The 18,804-nt window shown below is 38.1% G+C and overlaps 1 protein-coding gene across 1 annotated transcript; it reads right to left on the bottom strand.

Moving 5' to 3' along the window:
- Positions 1-8,299: 8,299 nt before the first annotated feature.
- On the bottom strand, positions 8,300-9,226 carry LOC113249083 (olfactory receptor 11H6-like). The gene has a single exon (XM_026490637.2). The coding sequence runs from the start codon at positions 9,080-9,082 to the stop codon at positions 8,300-8,302; it is 783 nt and encodes a 260-aa protein (XP_026346422.2). The 5' UTR covers positions 9,083-9,226.
- Between the last annotated feature and the right edge of the window lie 9,578 nt (positions 9,227-18,804).

The following is an 18,804-nucleotide window of genomic DNA, read 5'->3' as shown; positions in this document are numbered from 1 at the left end:
ATTTCTTAAATAGTCCAATTAATTTTGAAGAGATTGAGTCATTGATAAACAACCTTCCAAATAACAAAACTCCAGGCCCGGATGGTTTTCCTGGGGAATTCTACCAAACATTCAAAGAAAAAATAATACCTATTCTCCTAAAGCTATTTCAAAAAATAGAAACAGAAGGAAAGCTACCAAACTCATTCTATGAGGCCAATATTACCTTGATCCCCAAACCATGCAAAGACCCCATCAAAAAGGAGAATTACAGACCAATTTCCCTAATGAATATGGACACCAAAATCCTCAACAAGATCCTTGCTAATAGGATCCAACAGTACATTAAAAGGATTATCCATCACGATCAAGTGGGATTCATCCCTGGGATGCAAGTGAGGTTCAACATTCGCAAATCAATCAGCGTGATACATCATATCAACAAGAAAAGACTCAGGAACCATATGATCCTCTCAATGGATGCAGAAAAAGCATTTGACAAAAACAGCATCCTTTCCTGATTAAAACCCTTCAGAGTGTAGGAATAGAGGGTACATTCTCAATCAAGCCATCTATGAAAAGCCCACAGCAAATATTATTCTCAATGGGGAAAAAAGCTAGAAGCCTTTCCCTTAAGATCAGGAACACGACAAGGATGCCCACTCTCGTCACTATTATTCAACATAGTACTAGAAGTCCTTGCAATAGCACTCAGACAACAAAAAGGGGTGAAAGGTATCCAAATTGGCAAGGAAGAAGTCAAAATGTCTCTCTTTGCAGATGACATGATACTCTATATGGAAAACCCAAAAGAATCCACTCCCAAACTATTAGAAGTTATAGAGCAATTCAGTAATGTGGCAGGATACAAAATCAATGCTCAGAAATCAGTTGCATTTCTATACACGAAAAATGAGACTGAAGAGAGAGAAATTAGGGAATCCATCCCATTTACAATAGCACGAAAAAGCATACGTTACCTTGGACTTAACTTAACCAGAGACATAAAGGACCTATATTCTAGAAACTATAAATCACTCTTGAAAGACATTGAGGAAGACATAAAAAGATGAAAAAATATTCCATGCTCATGGATAGAAAGAATTAACATAGTTAAAATGTCCATGCTACCCAGAGCAATCTACACTTTCAATGCCATCCCGATCAAAATACCAAGGAAATTTTTCAAAGAACTGGAACAAATAGTCCTTAAATTTGTATGGAACCAGAAAAGACCCCGAATCGCCATGGAACTGTTGAAAAGGAAAAACAAACCTGGGGGCATCACAATGCTGGATTTCGAGCTGTACTACAAAGCTGTGATCACAAAGACAGCATAGTACTGGCACAAAAACAGACACACAGACCAATGGAACAGAATAGAGAACCCAGAAATGGACCCTCAGCTCTTTGGGCAACTAATCTTTGATAAAGCAGGAAAAAACATCCAGTGGAAAAAAGACAGTCTCTTCAATAAATGGTGCTGGGAAAATTGGTCAGCTACATGCAAAAGAATGAATCTTGACCACTCTCTCACACCATACACAAAAGTAAACTCCAAATGGATGAAAGACCTCGATGTGAGACAGGAATCCATCAAAATTCTAGAGGAGAACATAGGCAGCAACCTCTACGAAATCGGCCAAAGCAACCTTTTTCATGATACATCCCCAAAAGCAAGAGAAACAAAAGATAAAATAAACTTATGGGACTTCATCAAGATCAAAACTTCTGCACAGCCAAGGAAACAGTCAAAAAAACTAAGAGGAAGCCCACTGAATGGGAGAATATATTTGCAAATGACACTACAGATAAAAGACTGGTATCCAAGATCTATAAAGAACTTCTCAAACTTAATACACGAGAAACAAATAAACAAATAAAAAAATGACCAAAAGATATGAACAGACACTTTTCCAATGATGACATACAAATGGCTAAGAGACAAATGGCTAAGAGACACATGAAAAAATGTTCAAAATCATTAGCCATCAGGGAAATTCAAATCAAAACCACACTGAGGGGCGCCTGGGTGGCACAGCGGTTAAAGCGTCTGCCTTCGGCTCAGGGCGTGATCCCGGCGTTACGGGATCGAGCCCCACGTCAGGCTCCTCCACTATGAGCCTGCTTCTTCCTCTCCCACTCCCCCTGCTTGTGTTCCCTCTCTCGCTGGCTGTCTCTATCTCTGTCAAATAAATAAATAAAATCTTAAAAAAAAAAAAACCACACTGAGATACCACCTTACGCCAGTTAGAATGGCAAAAATAGACAAGGCAAGAAACAACAATTGTTGGAGAGGGTGTGGAGAAAGGGGATCCCTCCTACACTGTTGGTGGGAATGCAAGTTGGTACAGTCACTCTGGAAAACAGTGTGGAGGTCCCTTAAAAAGTTAAAAATAGAGCTACCCTATGACCCAGCCATTGCACTACTGAGTGTTTACCCCAACGATACAGACGTAGTAAAGACAAGGGCCATATGCACCCCAATGTTCATAGCAGCATTGTCCACAATAGCTAAATCGTGGAAGGAGCCGAGATGCTCTTCAACAGATGACTGGATCTAGAAGTTGTGGTGCATATATACAATGGAATATTACTCAGCTATCAGAAAGAACGAATTCTCAACATTTGCTGCAACATGGACAGCACTGGAGGAGATAATGCTAAGTGAAATAAGTCAAGCAGAGAAAGAGAAATATCATATGATTTCTCTCATCTATGGAACATAAGAAATAGGATGATCGGTAGGGGAAGAAAGGGGGGGTAATCAGAAGGGGGAATGAAACATGAGAGACTATGGACTATGAGCAACAAACTGAGGGCCTTAGAGGGGAGAGGGGTAGGGAATGGGATAGACTGGTGATGGGTATTAAGGAGGGCACGTATTGCATGGTGCACTGGGTGTTATACGCAACTAATGAATCATCGAACTTTATATCGGAATCTGGGGATGTACTGTATGGTGACTAACATAATATAATAAAAATCATTTGAAAAAAAAGTGTTGATGCCTTACTTTCAAATTTAAAAGCTGCAATTATCCTGGTCATAATTTCTGTGTATGGTGTGACATAGAGGTAAAATTTCATTTTTCCACATGAAAATCCATTTGACTTAGACTTTTTTTAATCAAAACTATATTCTACACCTGCTGTATAGTCCTATTTTTATCATAAATTAAGTGTCCATGTATGCATGGGTTGGTTTCTGGATTCTCAATGAATTTTGTCTGTCTCCTTGTACCTATTGTACCAGTAGCACATTCTCTTAATTATTGTAGCTTTATAATAAGTTTTGATATCAAGTGAGATAAGTCCTCCCAATTTATTTCTCTTCAAACTCTTCTTGATAGTCTTTGCCCAATGCCTTTCCACATAACTTTAGAATCCTCTTGTCAATTTGCACAGAAATTATTGCTGGAATTCTGATTGGGATTGCTTCTAATGGGGACATTGATTGTCATCTACAGAATAATTATTCTTATAATCCATGGACTTGGCATATCTTCCTATTAATTTATATCTTCTTGAATTTCTTTCAACAAGTTTTATAGTTTTCTGTATAGAAGGCTTGTCAAATACATTTGTTTTCCTTTTTTCCCACTGAGCTCCTCTCTTCATTGTTTGCCATTGTTATAATACAGAGAGATGGGTTGGGGGGCAAATCATAACATGGAAATTTGTAGCCAATTGCAAGGATATTTGTGAAGTTTGCGGCTTGTTGACCTCATTCCAACTTGGCAGTTTGAAGTCAATTTCTTACCTCCTCCCCTTCTTTTCTAGCTGGGGATCCCTTTACCAAATGAAGCAGTAAAGTCAGAGCACTTTGCAGGTCCAAGTTGCTTCCAAGGCTGTCTTGACATCCTAAATCCCCAGAGTTTCTGGGTCCTTTGGTCCCCCTCTTCTGGTTCCTCTTTATTTGCCTGGAGTCTTCTCACTCTGTTTTTCCTCCCGATTTGTTGAGAAATAATTGACATAGGTCACTGTATAAGTTTAAGGTGTGCAGCATGATGGTTTGATTTACATCTGTTGTGAAATAATTACCACTATAAGTTTAGCTAACCTCCATCCTCTCACATAGATGCAATTTAAAGAAAATAGAAAATTTCTCCTTAGATGACAACTCTTAGAATCTATTCTCTTAGCAACTTTAAATCTCTAAGGGCTGTGAGTAGTTTGCACTTCATTATTTCTCCAAACCAGGGCTCACTATTTAGCACATAGGAGACACTCAGTAAATGTTTGGGAGATGACTATATTAAAAATGAGTGCAGGAATATTTCAAAGGAGAAGAAGAAAATGGTGGGAAAGAGAAAATACATCATTCAGATATCATATGGTATCTGAATAATAGACACTGACAATTAGGTTTTAGCACCTTTGAATGTGTTTGGGATGGGAAAATAGTGTACATTTTGTCAGTAGTAAGTTTATGGCTTCAGGAGTTTCTATAAGAATAATGTGAACATTATCTCCTCCAGTGCCGTCCATGTTGCAGCAAATGTTGAGAAATTGTTCTTTTTGATAGCTGAGTAATATTCCATTGTATGTATGGACCACAGCTTCTTAATCCAGTCATCTGTTGAAGGGCATCTCGGCTCCTTCCATGATTTAGCTATTGTGGACAATGCTGCTATGAACATTGGGGTGCATATGGCCCTTCTCTTCACTACGTCTGTATCTTTGGGGTAAATACCCGGTAGTGCAATTGCTGGATCATATGGTAACTCAATTTTTAACTTTTTAAGGGACCTCCACACTGTTTTCCAGAGTGGCTGTACCAACTTGCATTAGAGATAATTCTAAGTGAAATAAGTCAAGCAGAGAAAGACAGTTATCATATGGTTTCTCTCATCTATGAACATAAGAACTAGGAAGATGGGTAGAAGAAAGGGATAAAGAAAGGGGGGGTAATCAGAAGGGGGAATGAAGCATGAGAGACTATTGATTCTGAGAAACAAACTGAGGGCTTCAGAGGGGAGGGGAGTGGGGGAATGGGATTAGGCTCGTGATGGGTAGCAAGGAGGGCACGTATTGCATGGTGCACTGAGTGTTATACGCAACTACTGAATCATCGAACTTTACATAAAAAACCAGGGATATACTGTATGGTGACTAACATAATATAATAAAAAAATATTACAATAAAAAAGAAGATAACCAAAATTATTCACCCATTCATAAAAAAGAAAGAAAAAAAAAAAGAGTAATGTGAACAGAATTTGGTTTCCAGGGTGGGATGTGGTTTCAATATTGGTAATACCATTCTTTGGGGCCTAAGATCTTAAAGACAATCTAAGGCACATTTTGTTGGGGGATGAAATTCAAGAGGAAATTCAGAAAAAAATTCCTGGATATATTGATAGGGAAGCCTGGAAGGATATGGGGAAAACTAAAGACACGACTATTTTTTAATTATTATTTTTTTTATTTTTTTAAGATTTTATTTATTTATTTGAAATAGAGTGAGAGCCAGTGAGTGAGAGAGAGTATGAGCAGGGGCTGGGGGGAGGTGGGGCGGGGAGGGCTGAGGGAGAGGGAGAAGCAGGCTCTCCACTGAGCAGGGAGCCCAATATAGGGCTCAATCCCAGGACCCTGAGATCATGACTGAGCATAAGGCAGCTGTTTAACTGACTGAGCCACCCAGGTGCCCCAAAAGACACAACTATTGAAGAAATTAAGCTTGTCAAAATACATAGATCAGGTCATTTTCCCACACACAGAGCTGATAATTAGAACCCTGGGAGGGAAATCATTTTAGGGGGACAACTTTGAAGGCCTGAGACTCACCTGCCTAAATCTCTCCTAAAATATCTCTTTTAGTGTGCTCTCATCCTAGAAATAATACCTTTAATAGGTTTTGCACTTATATAAAGGTATTTTTCTTATCATTTTAAGTTGTATACCACTGTAGGACATTTGCTCTTTGACTTGTTACTAGACATATACACTGTGCTAGGAAATTATATACAATTAAAATGACTATTTTAGAAAATCTAAGAAAAATTGGCAAATATGAAATAATATAGAAAAAATTAAAAATACTATTAATGACACTACTAGTCCTTTAATGGGTCATATAAAAATAATACTTTGTCATATTTCCCCACTTTTCCCATTCTTATTTGTAATCATTTTATAGCAATTTTTTGCATGTCTTCATAAAATTAAAAAAAATTATTTTATTGAAGTATAGTTGATACACAATGTTACATTAGTTTCAGGTGTACAACATAGTGATTCAACTTCTCTGCTCACCACAGTGTAGCTACCATCAGTTACCATACAGTGTTATTGCATTACTATTGACTATATTCCCTATGCTGTAAGTTTTATCCCTGTGACTTATTCACTCCATAATTAGAAATCTGTATCTCTCACTTGCCTTTACCCATTTTGCATGTCCCCTTACTGCTTTTTTGTTTGTCAAGTGGAATTATTGGATCTTTGGTATTTCTATTTTTAATTTTTTGAGGAACTTTCATAGTTTTCCATAGCAGCTATACCAATTACATTCCCACCAACAGTGTACAAGGGTTCTTTTTCCCCTTCATCTTTGCCAACACTTGTTATTTCTTTTCTGTTTGATGCTAGCCATTCTGCCAGATGTAGGGTGATATAACTCCTTGTAGTTTTGATCTGCGTTTCCCTGATGATGAGTGATGTTGAGCATCTTTTCATGTGTCTTTTGGCCATCTGGACGTCTTCTTTGAAAAATATCTATTCAGGTCCTCTGCTCATTTTTAAATCAGATTGGATGTGTGTGTGTGTGTGTGTGTGTGTGTGTGTGTGTGTGTGTGTGTGTGCTGAGTTCTATAAGTTCTTTATATTTTTTGGATACTAACCCCTTATTGGATATACCATTCACAAATATTTTCTCCCATTCACTAGGATGCCTTTTAGCTTTGCTGATGGTTTCCTTTGCTGTGCATAACTTTTTTTTTTTATTTTGGTATAGACCCAATAGTTTATTTTTGCTTTCATTTCCCTTGCCTGTGGAGCCCTATCTAGAAAAAATGTTGCTAGGGCTGATGTCAAACAAATTACTATCTATGTTTTCTTCTAGGAGTTTTATGATTTCAGGTCTCACATTTAAGTCTTTAATCCATCTTGAGTTTATTTTTTGTGTATAAGAAAGTGGTCCAGTTTTGTTCTTTTGCATGTAGCTGTCCAGTTTTCCCAGCACCATTTGTTGAAGAGCAACCATACTATTTTATTTCTTTTTTTTATACTATCTTATTTCTATCCTCAGACTTATACACACTATCCTCTCGACATGGTTAGTTTTCATTCTACACAGATAGAAAAATTCTTTAAAAATCATAAAGAACTTAAACAATCAATTATTATTATTTCATTAAGTTTTTTCCAGGTAATCATATTTCCAGGTCTCATCTCTGTTTCAGTACATTTATTCTTTTGTATTGAATGGTACTAAGATAAGGAATATAGTAAGTTATACGAACTTAAAACAACCCAAAGAGCAAGCAGTTAGAAAAAAAATCCTACTTTCACAAAATCCTATTTAAGAATTAGATTTGCTGAGAAGAAATTTTTTGACGAGCCCAGTTTGAGGAACAATCCAAAACTGCAAAGGGCCTACATATAGAAAACAAGTATTCTGAATAAGAAAGGAAAAGATGTTCTGGTTTTTCTGGTGGGTGGTGGGAAGAGCATGAGGAAAGAAGAGAAAGAGGCAGAACAGGTATAATATGAAAGATAGACTGCATTTTCTAGCACAGTGGGCATTCCTATGACTTTACCTAACCCCAACCTGTAGTCAGGTTAATAAATCCACACAAAACTGGAATTACTTTGTTTTTGAATAAAATGTTGAAGGGGTGAGTCTCACATTCAGACTGATAAGATCAAAACAAGATAGGGGGTAGATTCAGGGGTGGGAGAAAGGAAGCACACATGAACATGTTTATATGGTATATATGTAGGGAAATGGTGGGTATTTAAGGCATATGATCCCTGAGAAACTGGGTATCAGAGACAAAGTTACCTATATCTGTAAAAGATAGAAGCTGACCAGGTGACATCTGGGTTATATTTGGTTTTCTCCAAAGAGTCCTGATAATGTTTCACATTTTCCTGTTTGCATGCAAGACACACAAGAATATTAATACAATAAAGCCTAGTATAAATTATAGATTGATGCAAGTTCTTGTAAGATCTTATTTGCTATTTGCTTCATTGAGATGCATTTCTAAAAATATTCCAGGGAATATGGGAGACATATTTGCCTCTCAAATTTACTTAAGACCATTAACTTCCTATAATTTTATATCACTATGTGTCCTACACATATATGGATTCTAGCTCTTGAGAGGTTGTCTTTGACCAAATCTCATAATCCTAAACAGTTTTCTCAGGGCCTTCTTCATCTCTTTATTCCGGAGGCTATAGATGACGGGATTGAAAAATGGAGTCATCACAGAATAAAATAAAGTCACAATTTTTTGGATCCCTGCTGGATTGCCTGCCGTTGGGCTCACGTACATCACCATGATAGAACCATAGAACAGGGACACTACAGCAAGATGGGAGCCACACGTGGAGAAGGCCTTCTGTTGGCCTTCTGCTGAGGGGACCTTCAGCACAGCTCTGATCACCAGAGTATAGGAGCTGGTAATGAAGAGGAAGGTGGAGAAAATGAGGACTGAGTTAAAGATGGCACAGATGATCTCAGTAGCAGGAGCTGGCACACAGGACAGCTTCATAAGGGGCCCTGGGTCACATAAAAAATGATCAATTGTATTGGGACCACAAAAAGGAAGTTGGGAGATCAGGTAAACTGGGAGAACAAAACAAGAGAAGCCACACACCCAGCACCCAGCTCCTATTCTGATGCAGCGCTGAACAGTCATGGCAGTGGGGTAGTGCAGGGACCTGCAGATAGCAAGGTACCTGTCAAAGGCCATGGCAGACAAGAAGAAGGTCTCAGTGGTGCCCATGGAGAAGAAGAAGTAGAACTGGAGGAAGCAGCCATAGAAGGAGATGGTGCTGGTCTCACAGAGCAAGTTGGAGAGCATACTGGGGACAGTAGAAGTGACATACCACATCTCCAGGAAGGAAAAATTGGCCAGCAGGATGTACATGGGGGCGTGGAGATGGGTGTCCCACCACACTGCAGAGATAATGCACAGGTTTCCAGTTAGTGTCAGGACATAGACTGCAAAGAAGAATGAGAAGAGGAGGATCTGAATCTTCCAGGAACAAGGGAATCCAAGAAGAATGAATTCACTCACAGGGTCAGGGTGGTTATTTTCAACTGGGTTTTCATTTTTTTTTCCTCTTCAAATTGCAGTAATAAGATATCACCATGTTACAAATGACTACATCTTAAGATGTTCTCCAATCTTCTTTACATTTCAATTGGCAGCACGGTTTTAGATTACTTAAAGATATTTAGCACTATTTGCCCCGGTGATATTGGGAGGAAATAAGGAACTTGGGGGTGTGCGTGCTTGTTACAGCTTACCATCATGATTGCCATGCCCATCAAGGGCCATTAAGCCCCTGCCTTTTTTGTGTGTGTGTCCTCAGCACTACATAAAATTAAGATAGATGCTTCTTGTCATTCAGAGGCTTTCAACCAAGTTCAGGAACGTCAACTTTAAATCAACCGTTGCTTACAGCAAGGCCACTTTGACATTTGTGTGCCCTCTTATTTTTAAAGATCTCCTGAAATCACACAATTTGCAATATTACTTTCTCTCAGGGTTTAGTGACATAGGCACAATTCTTCAAAGCATTCTTTATTTTTAACTTGGTTCTCTTTGCAGTTAAAAATTTGTTGCTGAAGAGGAGTAAGCTGCTTGTTCTGTCACCTTGAATAAACATTTTAAGTGAAATTGGTATGAATGAATAAGGCTTATTTTTTTTTACTTTTTTTTTAAAGATTTATTTATTTGAGAAACAGTGAAAGTGAGAGAGATCACAGAGAGAGAGGAAGAAGCAGACTCCCCACTGACCAGGGAACCCAACGCAGGGCTCGATCCCAGGACCCTGGGATCATGACTTGAGCTGAAGGCAGATGCTTAACCAACTGAGCCACCCAGGTGCCCCTGAATGAATGAGGTTTAGACTAAAGACTACTGTTCTCTTTTAACTGAGATTTACCCTAACTAGAGTACACAGGCTTCAGTCCTCATTTGAAATTTATCACATGCAGGGAAAGTACCTCATGATGGTATTCTATATATATTTTGCCATGTAAAGTAAAAATAACTATGGTGTTATATCACTGAAAGCATTCTGAGATTTGAATTGTATTAGTTGGAGATCTGTGCATAGACTAGTCATTCTCATTTTTCTCTATGTATTATCTCAGGCTTCTGTGTCAGAGTTTCTCCTGGCTAATTTGACCTGTACATGTTTTCCACTCCCCCCTCCCCCCACCGGACCTAATCCTTGATATTTTTCCTTCTGCAATGATCCTCTCTCTGTAAGTGACCTGCCAGTTTGCCCCTTGATTAAAAACCAACCATCTATGTAATATGAAGCCAGATTTTTCTCTCCCTAGCTATGAAGTCTCTTCTGCAACCTGGATTTATCTACCCAATTTCTTTCTCAATATCTCCATTTGATATCTAATGGAACATGCCTATGATTAAACTCTTTTTGATTCTTCTCCCCTCAAACTGGCTGATCCTTCCTTCACCGCCATATCACAAATGGCACCACCATTCACTCAGCTGCTCAGGCTATATACTTTGGTCACATCCTTTCCACTCCTCTGTATACTCTACATCAACAAGGGCTCTGTTCAAAACATGTTCATGTTCAAAACATTCAGAATCTGAACAGTTTTTAGCATTCCTATCAGCTTTCACCCTGGTGCATGCTACCATGAAATTCTCATTTTGACTACTACAAAACCCTCTTAAATTGCCTGTTTCCATTTTTATATGCCTAGAGACTGTTACCCACATAGTAGCTAGATGACAGTTTTTAGAAAATTTGACCATATCAACTACTTGCTATCAATCTTTTAAATACACTTAAAACGCCCAGTTCCTTACCATAGCTAGGAAGGCCAGTGAGGCCTTCCTCCATGTCCTCATTTCCTACCACTCTTCCCCCTGCTGGCCCACTCCAGCTGTGCCGATCCTTGACTATGCCAGGGGTGGCCCATATCCAGGCCTGGAACATCCCTCTGTCCACCTGGCCAGTATTCACGTGCTTTAATCTGTTACTTCATTCAGATTTCTGGTAAAAATCAGAAACTCACAGAGGCCTTCCCTACTTTAGCCCATCTTTGCTATTCTGTTTCCCAGTCCCACTTGAGTTTTCTTCAAAGTGCCTATCGCTACCTGGCATTGTATTATCTACTTAGTGTGTATTTTCTGTCTCAACAGTATGAATGTAAGAGGAAGACATTATTTTGCTTACCAATGTATTCCTAGAATCCAGGACACTCTCTGGTATTTTATAGGTGCTTATTAAATATTTACTGTCTCAATTAATGAACATGGCCTAATACTAACCAATTAGGAAAATATTTGCTTGTAGCCAGAGGAAAAAGCTTTTTAAAAAAATGCAAAGACTGGAAACTCCACTTTGCTAAATACAAAAGCAGGGAAACAGAGATTTTGCTTGTTACGGGGATACACCATCAGTCCAAGGAAACAGGAGCCTGCTCAAGACAACCCCGTTTGACTCATTTCATCTTTCGTTATGTCTCTTTCATCCACACTGCTTTGCGCCATGAGCTTTCTCACTGCTGCTAGGCTATAATCTGCTCTAAGCCTGTGTGTGTGCTGGATGCGCACACTGTTTCTTGCTGTCTTCTCTGTTTCTCATTGTCCATATCTTTATTTTTATTAAATGGCTTTTGTAATTGTTCCCTCTCATTTTTAAATAGGTAAGTGAACTGTTTTAGGTTATTCCCTCTTGAAGAAAATGTGTTTCTAGTCCATAACTGACATTTTTTCTCTATGTAGTTAGTCAGTGTCCTTTATAGAAAAGTGTCCCTCTCTTACTGCCTGATGTTTTCTTCTGCCCCATAGTCAGGGTCAGGAAATCTGGTGCATGTGACTGAATAAGTAATACGGTTTAGAATGGAGTTGTCATTCCACGGTTTATTCTTGGCCCATGTGGTTTGTGGTGCAGCTGACATCTCAGTTTAAGTCAAATACTGTTATTTTTACTAGATATATTTATTAATATATTTATAAATAAACCACATATAACAACATTTATTTAGAACAGTTCTGATGCTGGAGACTCTCTTATATAGTTGAGAGTGTAACCAATTTCCATTAGGAGGAAGCTATTTTAAATTACATTTTCATATGGAAAAAATACAACAAAGGGTTAGAGGAAAGTGAAAAGGACATTACCAAAACAATCTGAGCTGTACCTTACCTAAAGCTGTTATGGAGGCTTATAGAATCAAATAGAGGGCAGACATTAATATGTCGGTTTCTTTCTCCTGGAGTCAGCTTCCTTCTCCTTGTTCTCTCATTTCAGCAGGGGAATGCTAAACCCAGTGGTGTTCCAATATACGTTTCTTTTCAGGCTTCTGACAGGGGATGAGTGTTGGAAGGTAGTATTATCAAGGATAGCAATTATTTGAAGCCCATACAATGACTATATTGACCTTTTCAGGCAGATTACATGAAGTCATAAAGGGTGCCGTGGTCTCTCCTGATTTGGGAACAACTGATTACAGCCCTGCCTCTAAAGGAGGGTATGTAGCAAACACATTCTGAATCATGATCTTTCTGTTCTTGAGAGTCCATCTCGGAGATGTGGTGACCAGAGCACTCTGTGTGTGCACTCAGGCCTTACTGCTGAGCTCCAGTCCCTTGTATACTTTTTTAAAATTATAATAATATTTTTTATTATGTTAGTCACCATACAGTACATCCCTGGTTTTTGATGTAAAGTTTGATGATTCATTAGTTGCATATAACACCCAGTGCACCATGCAATACATGCCGTCCTTACTACCCATCACCAGCCTATCCCATTCCCCCACCACCCTCCCCTCTGAAGCCCTCAGTTTGTTTCTCAGAGTTCAGTCTCTCATGCTTCATTCCCCCTTCTGATTACCCCCTTTCTTTATCCCTTTCTTCTATCGATCTTCCTATTTCTTATGTTCCATAGATGAGAGAAACCATACGATAATTGTCTTTCTCTGCTTGACTTATTTCACTTAGCATTATCTCCTCCAGTGCCGTCCATGTTGCAGCAAATGTTGAGAAATCATTCTTTTTGATAGCTGAGTAATATTCCATTGTATATGTGGACCACAACTTCTTAATCCAGTCATCCGTTGAAGGGCATCTCGGCTCCTTCCACGATTTAGCTATTGTGGACAATGCTGCTATGAACATTGGGGTGCATATGGCCCTTCTCTTCATTACGTCTGTATCTTTGGGGTAAATACCCACTAATGCAATGGCTGGATCATAGGGTAACTCAATTTTTAACTTTTTAAGGGACCTCCACACTGTTTTCCAGAGTGACTGTACCAACTTTCATTCCCACCAACAATGTAGGAGGGATCCCCTTTCTCCACATCCTCTCCAACATTTGTTGTTTCCTGCCTTGTCGATTTTTGCCATTCTAACTGGCGTAAGGTGGCATCTCAGTGTGGTTTTGATTTGAATTTCCCTCATGGCTAATGATTTTGAATATTTTTTCATGTATCTGTTCGACATTTGTATGTCTTCATTGGAAAAGTGTCTATTCATATCTTCTGCCCATTTTATGATTTGTTTATTGGTTTCTTGTGTATTGAGTTTGAGAAGTTCTTTGTAGATCTTTTTAATAAACGTGCCAAGGTTGGCTTCTGACCCTTCTGGATTACCTGACTTTTCCCAGTGGCCTCATCTAGGAATAACAATGAGAAAGTTTTGGCTAGATCTCAGAATGTATTTCTTTAACTGAGGCCTAAATTGGTCCAACCTCTAGGGGAAAAGGGAAAGATGGTGAAGCCTGGCTCTAAGCTGAAGAATAAGTTGGTCTTGAGCCTTGGATCAGAATGTTAAATATAACCAGAAGCATCTGCATATATTTTTATAGTTATGCAGCTGTGTTTTCCCACAAAAGAGACAACATTGGATTTAGGAATGAAATTGTAAGAGCAAAGCATTCCACAAAGCCAAAGGATACAGAGTTCAGTTATAGTAGAGAATTTACAAAACCCTTCTAATGCTGTTCCATCTGTTTTTTTCTTTCTACAATTGAATATATATATCCCCCCAAGCATGCTGCGGTAATTCTGGGATTTTTAGATCAGTAACAACTGTTCCATTATTACCTGACTATAAAGTGTTGGTCTACTTGTTTTGTGAATTTGTCCTTTTCATTTTACTTCAGCCTGGGTAAAGTAAATTAAACATTTATATCCACATTATAATTACTACAACTAATATTGTGACTTTAGAATGTATAATGGAGGTAATGCTCTAATACTGTTTGACTCTACAGACATCAGATAAAGAGTCCTTCATAAATTCTGGATCCCATAATTTAAGAAGCAAATGGGCAAATGACAGTGATTTTGGAGGAAAGCAATTTAGAAAGGCTTGAAAGTATGAAAAATGGGTAACAGTGGAAGGAACTTGCATATTTAAACTGGAAGACAGAAGACTCTATCAGAAAAAAGGGAAGGTGATCATTTAACAGAACAATTCGATTTGTCCCATTTGTCTCCAAAGTACAGAATTAAAAATAACAGTTAAAAGTTATAGGGAGTTACATTATAATTCAATATGGAGAATAGCTTTTTAACAGAGAAACCTGTCCAGTGATGGTACATGCTACTTCTGAAGACTACTTTCCATCATGGGTTTTGTCAGATGTAGGCTGGGAAAGTGGTAGAAGGGATTTAAGCAAGCATCAGAAGCAATTCTTTTTTCAATCCTGAAACTCCATGATATGCATTTAAGGTATGTCAAGGAAAAAAGAACACAACTTACTCAGGCAACCTCAATGACATAAAAAAAAAGTGTAATGGGAAATACTAAAGTTAGTGAGAACTTGAGGTTTTCATTAACACTGATAAATATGAATAGTATTTTCTAAAGGTCATAAGCTGACAATAGACAAAGGGGTAAAAAGGGAATTCTAGACTATGCTGTGGTCAGTAAGATCCCAGAGTTATGTCATGGGACTACAAATAGTCCAAATCTATTAATTGATGAAATTGTTATTTTCTTCCTGAAAAATGTGTGTAGGATTCTCTTGCTCTCTGAGCCAAAATCTGAATTGCTCTTTAGTTTGGCCAAAGGCAGTTCTGTAAGAATTGTGTAGGGGGCTTCTGGGGATTTTGAGGAAAAAGATAGGACCATGAGGTGGCAGTAGCACACACAACTTTTATTTGGGGACACTGCTTTGAACATTTGCTTGTGGGGGAAATCCCTCACCTCTCATGAGATCTGTCAGAGGCTATAGGCTTATAGACCAGTACTCAGAAGGGGAGGAGGACCAAGGGCTAACTAACCCCCAGGAGAAATATGGGGATCAGAGAGTAAGCTTACTTGACTAGGTGCTGTTAGCCTGGAAAGGGGGAGGACTCTATGTCAGAAAGTTCCAAAGGGCAGCAATAACTTGGGGGTGTTTATCTACCTATGGCTGGCAGAATTTATCTTTTTTTTTAATAATAATTTTTCATTATGTTATGTTAGTCACCATACAATATATCCTTGGCAGAATTTGTCTTATCCATGGTTAGAAGATACTGGGCACAGTTTCCTGGGATATGCAAAGTAGGCAGGCTCTAGGTGGCTAAAAATCTATTTATTTGGGCTATATATAGAATAATTAGATATGTAAAAATTTTGGCACCTGTGGGCTTTTGATATACCAGGATTCAACCAGCTATGAAGAAGTAAACAATCTAGGGGCCAATATACAGAAGCCATCACTGGCTCATTTATATAACAAATGGGCTTTGAAATAGATTGTAATGGCTTTTTACTTTATTCTCTGTGTTTATCCAGACTTCAGAATTCATGTTTTCTCTACATGCTTTCATGTATACATGTACACACATATATGTATATGTATACACACACATACATACCACGTCTTCTTTATCCATTCATCTACGGATGGACACTTGGGTTCCTTCCATATCTTGGCTATTATAAAAAATGCTGCAATTAACATAGGCATGCATATATCTTTTTGAATTAGTATTTTTGTTTTCTTTGGTAGTAGAATTACTGGATCATATGATAATTCTATCCTTCATTTTTTGAGGGATCTCTACAGTGTTTTCCACAATGGCTATACCAATTTACATTCCCACCAACAGTGCACAAGTGTTCTTTTTTTCCCCACATCCTCACTAATGCTTATTTCTTATTTTTTGATGCTAGTCATTCTAACAGGTGTAAGGTAACATCTTATTGTGGTTTTGATTTGCATTTTCCTGATGATTACTGATGTTGAGCATCTTTTCATATGTCTGTTGGTCATCTACGTGTGTTCTTTGGAAAAATGTCTATTCAAGTCTTCTGCCCATTTTTAAATCAGATTGTGTGGGTTTGTTTTTTTTGTGTGTGTTGAATTATGTAAGTTCTTTATATATTTTGGACATTAACCTCTTATCAGGTATATCATTTGCAAATATCTTTTCCCATTCAGTAGTTTGCCTGTTTGATTTGTGGTTGATTTTCTGTGCATAAGCTTTTTATTTTGATGTAATCCCAATAGTTTCCTTTGCTTTTGTTTCACTTGCCTAAGGAGACCTATCCAGAAAAACGTGGCTAAAGCTGATGTCAAAGAAACTACTGCCTATATTTTCTTCTCAGTCTTATGGTTTTAGGTCTCACATCTAGGTTTTTAATCCATTTTGAGTTTAGTTTTATGTATGGTATAAGAAAGTGTTTCAATTTCATTCTTTTCCACGTAGCTGTCCAATTTTCTCAGCATCATTTATTGAGGAGACTGTCTTTTCCCTATTGTATATTCTTGCCTCATAGATGAATTGACCATATAATCATGAGTTTTTTTTCTGGGCTCTCTATTCTGTTCCATTGATCTAAGTGCCTATTTTTGTGGCAGTACCATATTATTTTGATTACTAATACCTTGTACTATATCTTGAAATCTGGAATTGTGATGCCTCTAGCTTTGTTTTTCTTTTTTAAGATTGCTTTGGCTAGGGAACTTAAAATTTAATGCAAATTTTCTGGGACTCTGTTTTTTTTTCTTTAGAAAAAAATATTGGAAATAGATCACATGTGTGTATTTTTAATGTGTTTGGCACACACTTGCCTATTTTAACTTTGTAGCAAGGTAAATTGTCATTGGTTAGAGATAACTGAAGACAGTACTGGTTTGTGATTCAGAGGAACTTGGGCCAAACTTTATGATATACTAGCTGTGCCGGGGTGGTAAATCACTTAACATTTATGTGCTTACATTCCCCATGTAATATTTCAGAGCCTCATGAGTTAGGGAGATTTTTTGAGTTTTTGGACCTTTAATGAATTGCAAACATGGCATCAATCTAGTTTCAGAGAACTGACAAAGTTCTCATCAATTCTTGCCCCATTCTGCTAGAATAAAGTAGATTCTTTTTAAATCAAACAAGTAAAAACATCACTTTCAGCAGGCAGGATAAATTCATTATGAAAAATGCAGATGTCATTCTAGAAAATATTTTTGTGTATTCTTTTTTAAAGGATGCTTTGTGGGTGCCTGGGTGGCTCAGTGGGTTAAGCGTCTGCCTTCAGCTCAGGTCATTATCCCAGAGTCCTGGGATCACGTCCCACATTAGGCTCCCTGCTCAGCGGGGAATCTGCTTCTCTGCCTCTCCTCTGGCTCATGCTCTCTCACTCACTCTCTCAAATAAATAAACAAAATCTTAAAAAATAAATAAAGGATGCCTAGTGTTGAAAGGACCAGTAGGTATCAGAACTGTTTTCTGAATACATACCTTGTTTCCGAGTGCTTATTTTTTAAATTCAATAGCCAACATATAGTACATCATTAGTTTTTGATGTAGTGTTCAATGATTCATTGGTTGCATATAAAACACAGTGCTCATCACATCACATCCCCTCCTTAATGCCCGGCACCCAGTTATCCCATCCCCCCACACACCTCCCTTTCTGCAACCCTCAGTTTGTTTCCCAGAGTCAAGAGTCTCATATGGTTTGTCTCCCTCTTTTATTTCTTCCCATTTAGTATTCCCTCCCTTCCTCTATTGTCCTCTGCACTATTTCTTATACATTCTACATGAGTGAAACCATCTGATAATTACCTTTCTCTATTTCATTTAACATAATACCCTCCAATTCCATCCATGTCAATGTAAATGGTAGGTATTCATCCTTTCTGATGGCTGAATAATATTCCATTGTATATACGAACCACATCTTCTTTATCATTCATCTGTTGAAGGACATCTCGGCTTCTTCCACAGTTTGGCTGTAGTGGACACTGCTGATATGAACATTGGGGTACTGGTGTCCTTTCTTTTCACTACATCCATATATTTGGGGTAAATATCCAGTAGTGCAATTGCAGGGCCACAGAATAGCTCTATTTTTAACTTTTTGAGGAACCTCCATACTGTTTTCCAGAGTGGCTGTACCAGCTTGCATTCCCATCAACAGTGCAAGAGGGTTCCCTTTTCTCCGCATCCTCACCAACATTTGTTTTTCCCTGTCTTGTTAATTTTAGCCATTCTAACTGGTGTAAGGTGGTATCTCAGTGTGGTCTCATTAGGTATACCTAATCACATGACAAGTGATGTGGAGCATTTTTTCATGTGTCTGTTGGCCATTTGTATGACTTCTTTAGAGAAGTGTCTGTTCATGGCTTCTGCCCATTTCTTGACTGGATTATTTGT

The sequence above is a fragment of the Ursus arctos genome, unplaced genomic scaffold (assembly GCF_023065955.2).
Source record: "Ursus arctos isolate Adak ecotype North America unplaced genomic scaffold, UrsArc2.0 scaffold_6, whole genome shotgun sequence".
NCBI lineage: Eukaryota > Metazoa > Chordata > Mammalia > Carnivora > Ursidae > Ursus > Ursus arctos.
The sequence above is the reverse complement of the archived record's forward strand: the minus strand, read 5'-3'. Positions and strand labels throughout refer to the sequence as shown.

What these genes read in the sequence shown, in the direction of transcription:
- LOC113249083 (XM_026490637.2), bottom strand. Translation starts at nt 9,082, where the DNA reads ATGTACATCCTGCTGGCCAATTTTTCCTTCCTGGAGATGTGGTATGTC.